The 14,539-nt window shown below is 41.9% G+C and overlaps 1 protein-coding gene across 1 annotated transcript in view; it reads right to left on the reverse strand.

Moving 5' to 3' along the window:
• Positions 1-4,169: 4,169 nt before the first annotated feature.
• Positions 4,170-14,539, reverse strand: part of aga (aspartylglucosaminidase) — a 29,148-nt gene continuing 18,778 nt past the window's right edge. Inside the window, exons 8-9 of the mRNA XM_078561800.1 lie at positions 10,539-10,672; positions 4,170-4,758 (exon numbers count right to left, since the gene is read on the reverse strand). Coding sequence (XP_078417926.1) covers positions 4,664-4,758; positions 10,539-10,672 — 229 coding nt within the window. The 3' untranslated portion in view covers positions 4,170-4,663. The remainder of the gene's footprint in view (positions 4,759-10,538; positions 10,673-14,539) is intronic.

The following is a 14,539-nucleotide window of genomic DNA, read 5'->3' on the forward strand; positions in this document are numbered from 1 at the left end:
CTGTGCAGCATCAGTGACTTTCTGTATCCAACTGCGAATTAGGATATGCATTTTGGCATATTGAATATCTGAGTCAAGCTGGCCTTAAAGTCTCATTACTTACTGTTACTTATCTTTCATACTTTGGCATGATGACACAAAAGGTTTCCTCTGAGCGTTTGAAGCTGCTTGTGAAGAACTTTATTTGGTTTCTCTGTTCTTGTAAAAGAACTGAAGATCAAAGGCCAGCAGGTGATCATTTACATAGTGAGGCATGTGAGCCATGTGGATTTCCAAAAGAAGAAAATGTTAACAATGAATTGTGTTTTTTCTTCTCGTCCCAGTTTCATTTATAGAACATTCTATGAGTTTCAATGAATGGGAGTGACTGTGATTAAGAACAGTAATCATAGAGAGTAGAATGAGATTGAACAGTAATACAAAAGCAAAATACTGCAGATGATGGAAACCTGAAATAAAAACAGAAAATGCTGCAAGTACTCAGCAGGTCAGGCAGCATCTATGGAGAGAGAAACAGAGTTTAACGTTTCAGGCTGGTGACCTTCTGACGAAGGGTCAATTACCTGAAAAGGATAACTCTGTTACTCTCTATAGATGCTGCCTGACCTGCTGAGTATTTTCAGCATTTTCTGTTTTTATTTTACATCATGTGATGTCTTTGTATATAACAGATGAGAGTCCAAAGAATTATTTCTTTAAAAAATACTTATTCCATCTTTTTTGATTTTTAATCATCATGTTTTCAGTTGCAAGGGCTGAGATTACGCTGACATGGGGTAAACATCAGAGTTCATTCACGTGTGGTAAATGGAGAAATACTTAAATATTGCTTAACAATTGAAAACAGACGGCAGGCCATGAGTTAACTGGGAAATTAGCATAGTACCAGGTCCAAGTGTGCAGTGTAATAGCCACAGCTGCAACTCAACTGCACTTAAATATTACAACTTATTTCTTTTAATTCCACTACTAGTGTTCAGTCCCGTTCAGCAACATCTCTGCATGACCATCCCAGTGCTTGCTTTCTAAATAAAACTGTTTAGCAAGGAAAACTTGTAGAGGGTGCTGTTATACTGCAACGAATCATCTCCATGTCTGTAAAATGGAACATGCAGATGCAAGTCACACTTCGAGAATTCAATGGGAATGCACCCAATTTCCTGGTTTGTTTATATACACAAAGCTCTGCTCAGTGTGTGTCTTTTTTTTTAAAAAATATTTAAAATTTTGAAACAGTTAGTTCAGTCAACTGCCGGACATTTGTGAAATGCAGCTTTGCACTGGGATGAGGTGGTTGTGCACCCAGTGCAATGAGATATTGACAGGATGGTGTTGCGTCTCTTAGCTTAATGCAGGCCAGGAACTAGAAAGCTGACCTTTCACTTCAGTGGTATTGTCATCACCATGTCGATGAAACTGGCTTTTCCATGCTCTGATTTAAACTACATTTTATTTTCACAGCCTCCCCATAAGGCCATGGATGTTGGGTCCATTAAAATATAAGACACAAAAATCAACATTTTGTTAGGTAGGGGAATCTAGGGGTATGGACTGAGGGCTGGTAAATGAAGTTGAGGTACAGATCAGCCATTATCTGCCCGAATGGTGTCACAGGCTCAAAGCCCTGAAAGGCCAACTCCTGTTTCTATAGATCTTGCATTTTCAATAATAGGAATGAATAGCTGCTATTAGTACAACTTCAGGGTTCTCCAATTACAAGCATACAAATTTGGAGGAGTACACCATTTGGTCCCTCGAGCCTGCTCCACTATTAAATAAGATCGTAACTGATCCGGTTGTGGTGATAACTCCACTTTCCTACCTTCCCCCGATCCTTTTTGACTCCCTTTTTAGCCAAGAAATTATCCAACTCAGCCTTAAGAACATTCAATCACCCTGTCTCCACTGCCCTCTGGAGAAGAGAATTCCACAGACTCTCAAGCCTCAGAAAATTTCTCCTCATCCCAGTCTTAAATGGAAGACTCCTCTTTAAACTGTGTCCCCTAGTTCTAGTCTGTCCCATTAAAAATAAACATCTTCTCAGAATCCACCCTGTTAAGTCCCCTCAGGATCGTATATGTTTACATAAGATCACCTCTCGTTCTTCTAAGCTCCAACGGATACAGGCCTAGCCCGTCCAACCTTTACTTGTAAGGTAACCCCTCCCCCACCAATCCCAGGTATCATTCGAATGAACCTTCTCTGAACTGTTTCTAATGCAATTATGTCCTTAAATATGAAGATAAACACTGTTCACAGTACTCTAGCTGTGGTCTCATCAATGCCCTGAATACCTCTAGCAAAACATCCCACTTTTATATTCCATTCCCCTTGCAATAAATGAGAACATTCCATTTGCTTTCCTAACTATTTGCTGTACCTGCACACTAACTTTGTGATTCATGCACCAAGACACCCAGAACCCTCTGTACCACCCAGTTCTGCAATGTCTATTTAAGTAATACGCTGCTTCTCTATTCTTCCTGTCAAAGTGGACAAGTTAACATTTTCCCATTGTACTCCATTTGCCAAATACTTGCACACTTATTTAATGTATCTATATCCCTTTGCAGTCTCCTTATGTCCTCTTGACAGCTTCTTTTCCTACCTATCTTGGTGCCATTGACAAATTTAGCTACCATACATTTGGTCCCTTCATCCAAGTCACTGATATAGATTGTAAATGGTTGAGGTCCCATCACTGATCCCTGTGGCGCTCCACTCATTACATCTTGCCAGCTTGAAAATGACCCATTTATGCCTGCTCTGTTTCCTGTTAGCTAACCTATCCTCTATCTATGCTAATACGTTATCCCCTACACCATGAGTTCTTATTTTGTGTAGTAACCTTTGATGTGGCATCTTATCAAATGCTTTTTGGAAACCTTAGTACACCACACCCACTAGTTCCCCTTTATCCATGTTGCTTGTTACTTCCTCAAAGAGCTCTAATAAATTTGTCAAACACTGTTTCCCTTTCACATAACCATGTTGACGCTGCCCAATTGCACTGAGATTTTCTAAATTACTTACTGATTTAGAATAAGTTTCAAAATATCTCACTAAGATCAAAGATGTGTAATTGGAGGTCCAGATACAGATAAACCATGATCTAATTGAGCGACGGAAGAAACTTGAGTGTTTAAATGGCTTATTGGTCCTTCATGTTTGTACCTAGTATAAGTAAGTAGACAATTCACCCACCCATTGTTAACAGCCCATAGTCAAGGTCAGAGAAGTGCTGTATTTTGGGCCTTGGACCTCAATGTAAATGCCACTGCTGTAGGAGCACACGCAGGCCAGTGCTCCAGTTTCCAAGTTGGTGATAGAGTTGGATGTTACGTCATGGGCCTTGGGGTCCATGGTAGGAAATTAGTTGGGGTTGAAAATGGATAGGAAAATCATAAGAGGTAGGAGTACTTTTGGGAAGATAGCCTGAAGAGGGGTCTGAGATGCAGGATTGAATACTTGCTCTCCTTTAACTTAACATGGTGTTTGTTTACAGCTGCATTTCCAATTGTGACCAGCACTGGTGCTAACTGCCTTAGGTCAAAGCAAAGTTCATGCAGAGATAGATGCAGTTGCTGGACTATTTACACATTCAAATAAGGGGCCTAATGCCTGCTTCAAATGTGGATAAAGTATGCCTCTTATTTGTCCCTTAACACTATGCATCAGCAGCTTGGATGCCATTTTTGATCCTTACGTGGCAACATAAGTATCTTAAGACTGCAACGCACCCCAATTTAGCTCCCAAAAGGATGGGTTTTCATTTCCAGATCCCTAACCTGCTGTTGGGATGAAAAATTGGTCAGGAACCTGGAAAAGCCAGTGGTGGGAACCAGAGGGTTATTTGGAGGAGGCAGCCAATTAAGAGGCCACCTCCAGGAGCCCCGTCTAATTGAGGACGGTGAGCATCTCATCTCTGCTCCAGTTGGAGTGTCTGAGGCTCTAGACAGCCAGCTGGAGAGGTGGGTGCTGCACATGTCGATGGAAGAGCGAGAGGACGGCTCAAGATGGAGGTGCCCTCTGAAGGCTTTTCAAAGTTTAAGAATAAAATGTGTCCACAGCTGCTGGGCTAGCACTGTGGAGGGGGAGCCGCTACACCAGATGGCCAATGGCTGTAGCTGTGATCCTTTAGTAATTGTGGCTCTGTGTGTGTTGGGGGGGGGGGTTGGAATTTAAATAAGACTTCGCTGCCCCCACCCCAGGGCGGCCACCTCCATCTATCCAATGGTCTTTGGCCTCATTCATATGCTGTCCGGAAAATTCCAGACGGTATGTAAAAAGTGCCCTCAATGGGTATTTTAATTAGCTTGATTGGCTACCCGTGCAAGGATATGCCAACGGATTGACACGCTGGCCAGTAGTACAAAACCTCCTGCCTGCCCACCTCCAAACTAACCACTTTCGTAGAATGAAAATCTAGCCTAATGTTTACATCAAACTTGTGAAAATTATAAACTTAATCTTCATGAAATTAATTTCCATAGTTCATCAACATCATTCTGTATAGCTTCCATAGTGCAGTACCAACAGCATTCTGTACTAAATTTAGCATATTGCTGCTGAATTTGAGAGTTGCCTTTTAGATTGACAATTAAGTGTATACGGTTGGTTTAAAGCCCTTAAAGGTCTCTGAAAAAGATGTATCTCAGAAGCTTTAAATGCAGTCCACAATCTGTTCTGAGGCTGTCAATGGATTGTAAACCATAAAATGAAACTGGTCAAGTCCTGGAGATTTACTGCAGGCAGCACCTAAAAAAAAAAGGACAAGTTTAGGAAAACCCAGTTACGGTTAATGTAACTCATCAGAAATAAGTTTGTTATCTTGAACCATACAGGGTTAGTCATAGAAGACAGAGGGTAGCAGTGGAAGGGTGCTTTTCTGAATGGAGAGCTGTGACTAGTGGAGATCCGCAGGGATCAGTGCTGGGACCTTTGCTGTTTGTAGTATACATAAATGATTTGGAGGAAAATGTAACTGGGCTAATTAGTAAGTTTGCAGATGACACTAAGGTTGGAGGAGTTGCAGATAGTGAAGAAGATTGTCAAAGGATACAACGGGATATAGATCGGTTGGAGACTTGGGCGGAGAAATGGCAGATGGAGTTTAATCTGGACAAATGCGAGGTAATGCATTTTGGAAGGTCTAATACCGGCAGGAGTTCTACAGTAAATGGCAGAACCCTTAAATGCATTGATGGGCAGAGGGATCTGGGTGTACAGGTCCACAGGTCACTGAAAGTGGCAACACAGGTGGATAAGGTAGTCAGGAAGGCATATGGCATGCTTGCCTTCATTGGCAGGGGTATTGAGTATAAAAGCTGGGAAGTCATGCTGCAGCTGTATAGAACCTTGGTTAAGACACGCTTGGAATATTGCATGCAATTCTGGTCGCCACATTACCAGAAGGATATGGAGGCGTTGGAGAGGGTGCAGAGGAGGTTTACCAGGATGCTGCCTGGTCTGGAGGCTATTAGCTATGAGGAGAGGTTGGAGAAACTCGGATTGTTCTCACTAGAGCGACGGAGATTGAGGGGCGACTCGATAGAAGTTTACAAAATTATGAGTGGCATGGACAGAGTAGATAGTCAGAAGCTTTTTCCCAGGGTGGAAGAGTCAATTACTAGGGGACATAGATTTAAGGTGAGAGGAGAAAACTATAGAGGAGATGTGCGGGGCAAGTTTTTTACACAGTGAATGTCTGGAATTTGCTGCCAGAGGAGGTGGTGGAAGCAGGTACGATAGTGGTGTTTAAGAGCCAGCTTGACAAATACATGAATAGGATGGGAATAGAGGGATACGGACCCCGGAAGTGCAAAATGTTTTAGTTGACGGGCAATATGATCGGCGCAGGCTTGAAGGGCCGAAGGGCCTGTTCCTGTGCTGTACTTTTCTTTGTTCTTTGTTCTTAGTACTTACACTAAAATATTTCTAATAGCGTTAAATATTTCCAAGTAAATTAGAGTTTTGCCGCTTTGTCACAAAAAAGTGGTTTTTTTTTAGAAGTAAAAGTAAATTTCCAAATGTACAAGATAATGTAACTTCTTTAAAATTCATTTGAGAGACGTGGGCGTCGCTGGCTAGGCCAGCATTTATTGCCCTTATTCAGAGGACATTTAAGAGCCAACCACGTTGCTGTGGGTCTGGACGTAAGGACAGCAGATTAAAGGGCATTGGTGAGTCAGATGGGTTTTTACAACAATCGACAATGGTTTCATGATCATCATTAGATTTAATTCCAGATTTTTATTGAATTCAAATTCCACTGTCTGCTGTGGCAGGATTCAAATCCGGGTCCCCATGGCATTCCCTGGGCCTCTGGATTACTAGTCCAGTGACAATATCACTACACCATCGCCTCCCCTTGTTAAACCATCCATTTATCTCTCCCCAACCACCCACCCCACACATTTAAACCATTTTCATGAGTCCCATTGCTCCCATTTTAACTCATTTAAAACTGTCCACTTAATCGGAGTTAAAATTTGGCCCATGATGTCTTCCCTTTTGCAAGTAAATATACTAGCTTCAGTGGTAACATCATCTAAAATTCAAAAGTAGAAGTATGTATAATCGACAAAATTCCTTAATCAATAAAGAAAATTCAAATGAAATGCTGAACTGAGCAAAGCTGTGTAGCTTCACAGAGACTCAGATGGCATTGCTGCTGGTTTTGTGATGGATTTACTTAGTTTTTAAACAGCTTATATAAATGGAGTGTTCTTCTCTCAACCCATTTAGCAAGCTAGCTAATAAAACCAATCCGAAATATGTCCCCGTGAAAACATTTAATTTACTTTGATAGAAATTTGTTTTTACATCCAGAATATATTTGTTTTTACAGCCAAAAATACTGCTCTATGGCAACACTTCTATTAACCTGACTCCAGCATCTACTTTATTTTTTTGAAAGAAGCAGGTTTATCAAAATAATATCACCCTGTCAAAGATATATCACAATATTTGATTTTCAGATTCCCAAATACTCTATCCTACAGTGGTGCTTCAGGAAATTAATACACAAACGCCTGTATGTTTGTAACAGACTCCCAACACTCCTCCATTTCCCAGCAGGGAGTGAATAGCATAAGACAAAACTAATCCAGCCAGCCGATTACAAATTCAGATCGTTTCTTTTCCAGGTTTTCTTACCAGGTATTTCTCTCCCGTGTTTCGACCTTGTATAATGGAAATATTTTGTAGAAGAGCTACAATAGGTTTCCAGTTCTTCATTGAAAAGAAAATTGCACCACTCAAAAGATGAAACTTCTACATGCCTTCAAACAGAGAGTTACATGTGCTGAATTATGCATCCTTCCTTCCAGATCAGAATCTCATTTTCAGATAACCAGTGGGATTATCCACTTTACTGTGTTTCTGTTTACTTCGCCAGAGTGAAACTTATTTTTTCAACTGAAATAATTCCTAGCTTGGGGAAATGGCTATAGTCCCAAGTAGTCCAAACAAAATCATAAATAGAAATCTTGATGTTGTTCCTAGTAAAACAGATTTTCAAATTTTTAGTACCATTCATAAAGCTTTTATTTGCCAAGAATTAGTAGTCAACGTTGTAGCTATAGGTTTTGTGCCACCCCTTAAATTCAATGCTGTACTTGTTTTGCCTGACCATGGCTTGGCTCAGTTGTAGCACTCCCACCTCCAAATCACGAGGTCACAAGTTTAAGGCCTGCTTTGGAGTCTTCAGGGTTGACACTTCAGTGCAGCTCTGCACTGCCAGAAGTGTTGTTTCAGATGAATCATTAAACTTTAGGCCCCAACTGCCTCCCCAGGTGAACATGCAAGTTTTTCTCAGTTCCTGGTTAATATTTATCCTTCAACCAACATGACTGAAAGATTCAAGAAAGTAAACACATGCAATCCCTTTCATAACTTCCTAAAACTCTTCACAACTAATGAAGTACTTTGTGTTGCAGGGAATCTGGCTATTTACCTTGTTTTGTTTAAGAATTATTGTGGTTACTTCGGCACAACATACATACATCAAAGATATTTTATTGGTACTTGGAGATCATGAAAGGCACTAATGTTATTGCAAGAGTTCTTCAGGGTAGTGTCCTAGGCATAGTCATCTTCAGCTGCTTCAATGCCCTTCCCTCCATCAGAAGTGAGGATGTTTGCTGGAGATTGCACAATGTTCAGTCCTCATACTGAAGCAGTCTGCGCTCCACAAAACAAGACCTGGACAAGGTTATTTGCCCAGGCCTGAACAATCAAGCAACATGCAGGCAATGATCATCCCCAACAAAAGAGAATACAAACATTTCCCCTTGATATTCAATAGCATTACCACTGCTGAAACCCTCACTATTAATATCCAGGGGGTTATCATTGACTGGAAGCTTAACTTCACCAGCCAGCCATATAAATATAGAGGCTACAAGAGCAAGTCAAAGGCAGGAATTCTGTGGTGCGTATCTCACCAAAGCCTGACCACTATCTACAAGATACAAGTTAGGAGTATGATGGAATACTCTCCATTTGTTTGGATGAGTGCGGTTCCAACAACAAGCTTGACACCATCCAGGTCAAAAGCAGCCTGCTTGATCAGCACCTTATCCACCGCCTTGAACATTCACTCCCTATAAGGCCAGCACACAGCAGCAGCAAGATGCACTGCAACAAGTTGGCAAAGCTCCTTTGACAGCACCTTCCAAACCTGCGATCTCTACCATCTAGGAGGACAAGGACAGCAGACACAGGGGAACACCACCACCAGCAAGTTCCCCTCCAAGTCGCACACCATCCTGACTTGGAACTATCGCTGTTCCTTTTCACTGTTGCTGGGTCAAAATCCTGGAATTCCCTGCCTAACAGTGCCATGTGGTGTAGCTGCACCACATGGACTGCAAAAGTTCAAGAGGGCAGCTCACCACCGCCTTCTCAAGGGCAATTAAGAATGGTCAACAAATGCTGGCCTTGCCAGTGATGACACATCCCAGGAAAGAATAAAAAATATAAATTGAAAGTTATTTCACCAGTGATCATCATCAGTGAAATTTATGCAAAGGTTCTTTGGAGACTGCCAGTTTTGCAAATCTCAACTACCCGTTAACTATTATAAACTGCTACCTTTACAACTGAAGTCCTCTACATAAATTTTTACATAGATCAGTAGTACAGCCAAACACTCTAGTTTTAGATAACAAAAGGGTCAAAGCTTGACTTGCAAATTGTTTCAAGGTGTGTTGCAAAGTTCAGATTTATTAAACTATCTCCCCATCCCGTGTCCACCCCGCCCCAAAAAAAGTTGCACTGTCTCAAAATAATTTTTAAAATATTTGGAAGGATCATAATCTAATCATCATTGCTTTTAAGATCATTTAAATCTTATGACCACTTTTATCAAACTATCTGAATTCAATCCCTTTTTAGCTTTAACCTTTGGATTCATTCAAAAAGCTCATTGTCTTTCTTCCAGTTATAGTGCCACAATCTCAACCATCTATCAATGCAATTAACAATTAATCTGAATGTACAATGCCACTGGCCACCTTTACCTTCTGTAACACCAGCCTTTCCATCTTCTCACCCTAGCAACTCGCTGGTTTTTATGAGCCAATACCCTGGCTGTAGTCACCCCTTCTGAATAGATCAGAGCTATGTACAGCTTCACTATAAACGCAATGATTTGGTAATACATCCCAGGATCCTGTTCATTGTGTTTTCTAGCTTCACAATGTTCGGGTGCGGTGAACATTCAAGTCTACTAGTATCTTTAGGTCTTTCAGTATACTTTTTGGTACACATAGTTCCTATTTCTACTTCCAATATCCACTGCCTTGCATTGTCTACAGTGAATTTCACTGGCCACTGTTCAACCTGATGGAGCTTTCTTTCATAGATCCTGTCTGATTTCTCGAACTCCATCCCAGACCCATAGATATCCACGTAATACCCCTTCCCTATTTCGGCCTAGATCCCCTTGCAATTACAGGGAGGCGATGGCATAGTGGTATTGTCGTTGGACTAGTAATCCAGAGACCCAGAGTAATGCCCGTCGAATCCCACCACTTTCCGATCAAACTTCACTATCAATTTGCCATCTCAACGTTTGTGATAAAGATCAACCTCGCCTCAAGTTCTGCAGACTACAATTTAAATGTCCTACGAATATTAAAAAATCATGAATTTACATCTAGGAGTCACAATAGTTTGACTGCACTTGGGTATTGGCCATACAGGAAGTTTCAGTTTTGGCTAGAGTGCATTAACCAAATGGTTCCCTAGACTTCATGTAAAGAGAGGCCCTTAAACTGGACATATTTCCAGTTTTTTCTTCCTTTTTGATTTCACAAATGCAAGTTTGTACCCACACGTGCAAGGACACACAATTAATATTGCAAGGCCCTGCAGGCTTTGACAACACAAATTATTTTGCAGATATTCTACACAATATAGTTAAGTGGAAGACACGTTTCCTCAAGGTTGTGTATTTTCTGTATGGCTTTAGCCATTCTCTCAAGAAACCAGTTTCACACTTACTATTTTAACAGGTTGTTTCAAAGACTTACCATAACCCCCGGTTCTGTTAGCACAGATAAGCGCACCAAAAAACTGTGGGTAATACTTTTGAATTCTTGTAATAGCCTTCTGACAAGCTATGGTTGGTTCAATCCCCAATCTCATATATTCCACTGCTTGGTAACTAATTTGAGAGACAAAAAGCACCACAATAAGATAACGCCCACATTAAAAAGATAGCTGAATAGCAAAAAAGAACAAGAACAATGACCTATTTTCTGCAAAATAGGCAACAATTATTAATGCAACTAAAGCATTTTCAAAATACCTAACAGTCTAAAAAGACTACTTAAAAGAATTTGTTAATTTCCGAACCACTGCAAGACATTCACCACACAGAACTGAGAGTTTATATCCATCAGGAGAGATCAAAAAGGCTAGGATTCTTACTGACGGGTGACTTGGTAGAGGTCTTTATGATTATAAAAGAGTTTGATAACATAGATGTGAGAAATGTTTCTACTTGTAGGTGAGACCGGAGTTAGGGGCCATAAATACAAGACAGTCATTAATAAATCCAAAAGGGAATTCAAGAGAAATTTCTTTACGCAGAGTTAGAAGGTAAAACACGCTACTATTTTAAAAAAAGAGTATTTGAGGTGAATGGCGTGGAGATGTTTTTAAGCAATATGCTACATAAGCGCATGAGAAAGGAATAGAAGGTTATGTTGATGGGCTTTCAATGAAGAGGGTTCGAGGAGGCACGTGCAGAGCAGAAATACTGGCATGAACCTGCTGAACAAATGGCCAGTTTCTGGCTGTAAATACTTTGTAATTGTACAATAACCAAAAACCTCAATTCCATTTCTCTTTAAACACATGTTAAGTTGCAGGTCCTCTTTCCTCACTTATATCTCCTCTGAAAGACACTAGCTTAACGCTGGGATACAGTTCCAATGAGACCGATCATTCTCTTTCCCCGAATGACCATCCTTTGTGAGCCGAGATAATGAAATGTGGGCAAGTTATTTAATCAAAGGTGAACCCAAACTTCTCTCATCTGACATCCACCCAATTCTCACTTTCTCACAGATGTTATTGGAAAGCATGGGGCAGAATTTTAGGTCCCATGGGCAGGCGTGCGCCCAACCCGATTGGGCGTAAAATAGCGCGCGACGACGCCATGCGAGCGTCCTGACGTCATCGTGCAATTGCGCAACACTTCGGTTGACGGGCAAGCACGAAAGTCAGCAGCGTGCCCGCCGACGATTAAGAGGTCTATTTAGGCCATTATTTTATTAACTAAGAGCGGTTTTTTTGCTGCCCAACCAACCTTACGGTTGGCGGGTGGGTGAATCGACCGGGCAGCCTTTGGAGTTTTGAGGAAACCTCATCCACGGGCGGGACGAGGTTTCTGAGATGAATTTTTTAAAAATGTTTTTGACAGAATTTTTTTTATTTATAATGTTCAGGTGAACAAGTCCCAGGTGGGGACATTTTTTCCTGCATTTCATAATCTTTATTTTTGATTGGAAAATTCTTCAGCTCCCTGAGGCAGCTCTGCCGTTAATTGGCCAGCCAGCATGAAATCGCGGTCGGGGACCGATTGCGGTAGGCGGCCGTTTCCCGGCCGCTCCTGGGCCCACCCACCACGTCTGCCCGAAGACCCGAAAATCCTGCCCGTGGAGTAGGAATTCTTAAAAGAAAAACCAAGGTCGCAAACTAAAGCCTGGAGCACAGGACGTGAACAGCTCTGGGAAATACAAGCCTGCAGATTACAGGAGACAAACAGTTTAGTTTTGAAGTAGCATGAAAGAATGAGTTTGAATAAGAGACTATTTCAGTGAGGGTTGTTACGATCCCAGCTGACCCCCCAGCTGGACAAGTCAGATCCTAGAGTGAAACCTGGCTTGAGAGATGCTAACTTCTAGTTTTTCTGGAAAATGTGGAGGTAAGAAACTGAACAAATTCACAGGAGTCTGCTAATGAACCTTTAACACAAAGAATAAAACATTAATTAAACAAGAAAAATTAACTATATTGCACCAGACAAACAGTTTGGAAATATCTTAATTCAACCACAAGAAAATGATTCATATGTTTGCTATTCCATCACCCAAGTTATATCTTTACAGACATATAGGGCAGAATGTTTAAGAGCGGGCATGCGAAGGTGCGCCTCTGATTGGCACCCCCAATCGGGGGCGTGCCGCCATTTTACGTGGGCGGGCCAATTAAGGCCCGCCCAGCATGACGTCCACACGTAAGCACTATGCGCTCCCTGTGCGGATGGGGGCGGGGAGATTCCCTGAGCCGAGAGTGCGCTCTTTCACGCATGCGCACGAAAAAGCGCACTCATCTCTCTGAGGCTAAGTGCTGCCTTAGGGAGAGTGGCTCCACAATAAAAAATCCAAAAAATAAAGAAAAAAAATTCCCTGACATGTCCCCTCATGTCCCCAATTGGGGGCGCCAATCACGGGCGCACCTCCACATGTCCGCTCTTAAACATCCTCCCCAATAGGGGGGAAAATTCTGCCCTAAGTGTCTGTAAAGATATAGCTGGGGTGATGGAATAGTGAATATTTGAATCATTTTCTTGTGTTTGAATTAAGATATTTCCAAACTGTTTGTCTGGTGCAATATAGTTAATTTTTCTTGTTTACTTAATGTTTTATTCTTTGTGTTAAAAGTTCATTAGCATGTGACACTGTCACATGAGTTGGGACATGTCCATAACTTTTAAATACACTTTTATTACAATTTTAAAAACCTACATGAAACCTCATCCCGCCCGTGGATGAGGTTTTATGCTTTTTCCAATGCCCACCAGGGCTCCCGACCTGCCCACCAACCTTAAGGGTGGACGAGCAGGTCTGTTAATCAGTTTAATGACTCTGTCAATGGCCTCAACTGGCCATTGACAGGTCGGTGGGCGCACAGCTGATTCTGCACAGCCGATTCTGATCTCTATCCTTGTTCCTTACCTGGGACCTTCTTCTGGGACCTATTTCTGCCCACGCCCTAGTTTGAGACCTACTCACTGTCCCCCTCTCTGTGTCCTGCTCCCAGGGACACCTCTGCAATAGTGCTCCTCTTCAGGTCACCTGACCTGCAGTTCTGCGCTGTTTCACTTGTCGTCTTCTTTTTCTTCTGTGCTTGTGCGTAGGGCCAGTTCCCGGCCTGAAGGCGCGAAAATGGATGAACTGCGAATGTGCAGCCCTTTCCCGGCTGGCGCATGCGCAGAAATCCCGAGGTCCAACAGGAACTGTAGTCCCCAAATCACGACTCCGATATAAATGTAAGCTTTTTTTTTGTTTCATCACAGGATGCAGAGAGGAGGAAGGCTGAATGACCGCGTACTATGGGGCTTAGAAGAAACAAAACAAGTTCAATGCAGCACTGGTGATCGTAGTCGTGACTGAGTGACAGAGAAAGAAAAAAGTGTGCAAGAGAATGAGAGGAACCTTGAACTTTTTCCCCACAATATTTTGTACTGGAGTCTTTATACTGGACAGGCTTTGGCTTTATAGGGAATCAAACCATATTACTTGGTTATATTACTTGGAATATTACTTGGTGGCCAACCTTCTAACAGGGAGTGGGTATTGGGAAATCATGGAGTGGTGTGCTCACAATTCCCCGGGATGTGCATCTAGTCAGCACTCCCACTGGGAGTGTCAGGATTGAAAAATCCACACTGTTCTGTGCAGTTCTGGATAATCCACTGTAGAAACAAGGTTGATTTCTTTGCAGCAACAAAAGCAAAAAATGCTGGGAAAACTCAGCAGGTCTGACAGCATCTGTGGAGAGAAAGACAGAGTCAACGTTTCAAGTCTGTATCTTCTTCAAAGCTCTGAAGAAGAGTCACACGGACTCAAAACATTGACTCCGTCTTTCTCTCCACAGATGCTGTCAGACCTGCTGAGTTTTTCCGGCATTTTTTTGTTTCTGTTTCAGATTTCCAGCATCCGCAGTATTTTGCCTTGATTTTTTGCAGTCCTGGTGAGGAGCAGCTGGGTGTCAGTCAGAAAATTGTGAATAACCAGTGCCT

Source organism: Cetorhinus maximus, chromosome 2 (genome assembly GCF_964194155.1).
Source record: "Cetorhinus maximus chromosome 2, sCetMax3.hap1.1, whole genome shotgun sequence".
NCBI classification, from domain to species: domain Eukaryota; kingdom Metazoa; phylum Chordata; class Chondrichthyes; order Lamniformes; family Cetorhinidae; genus Cetorhinus; species Cetorhinus maximus.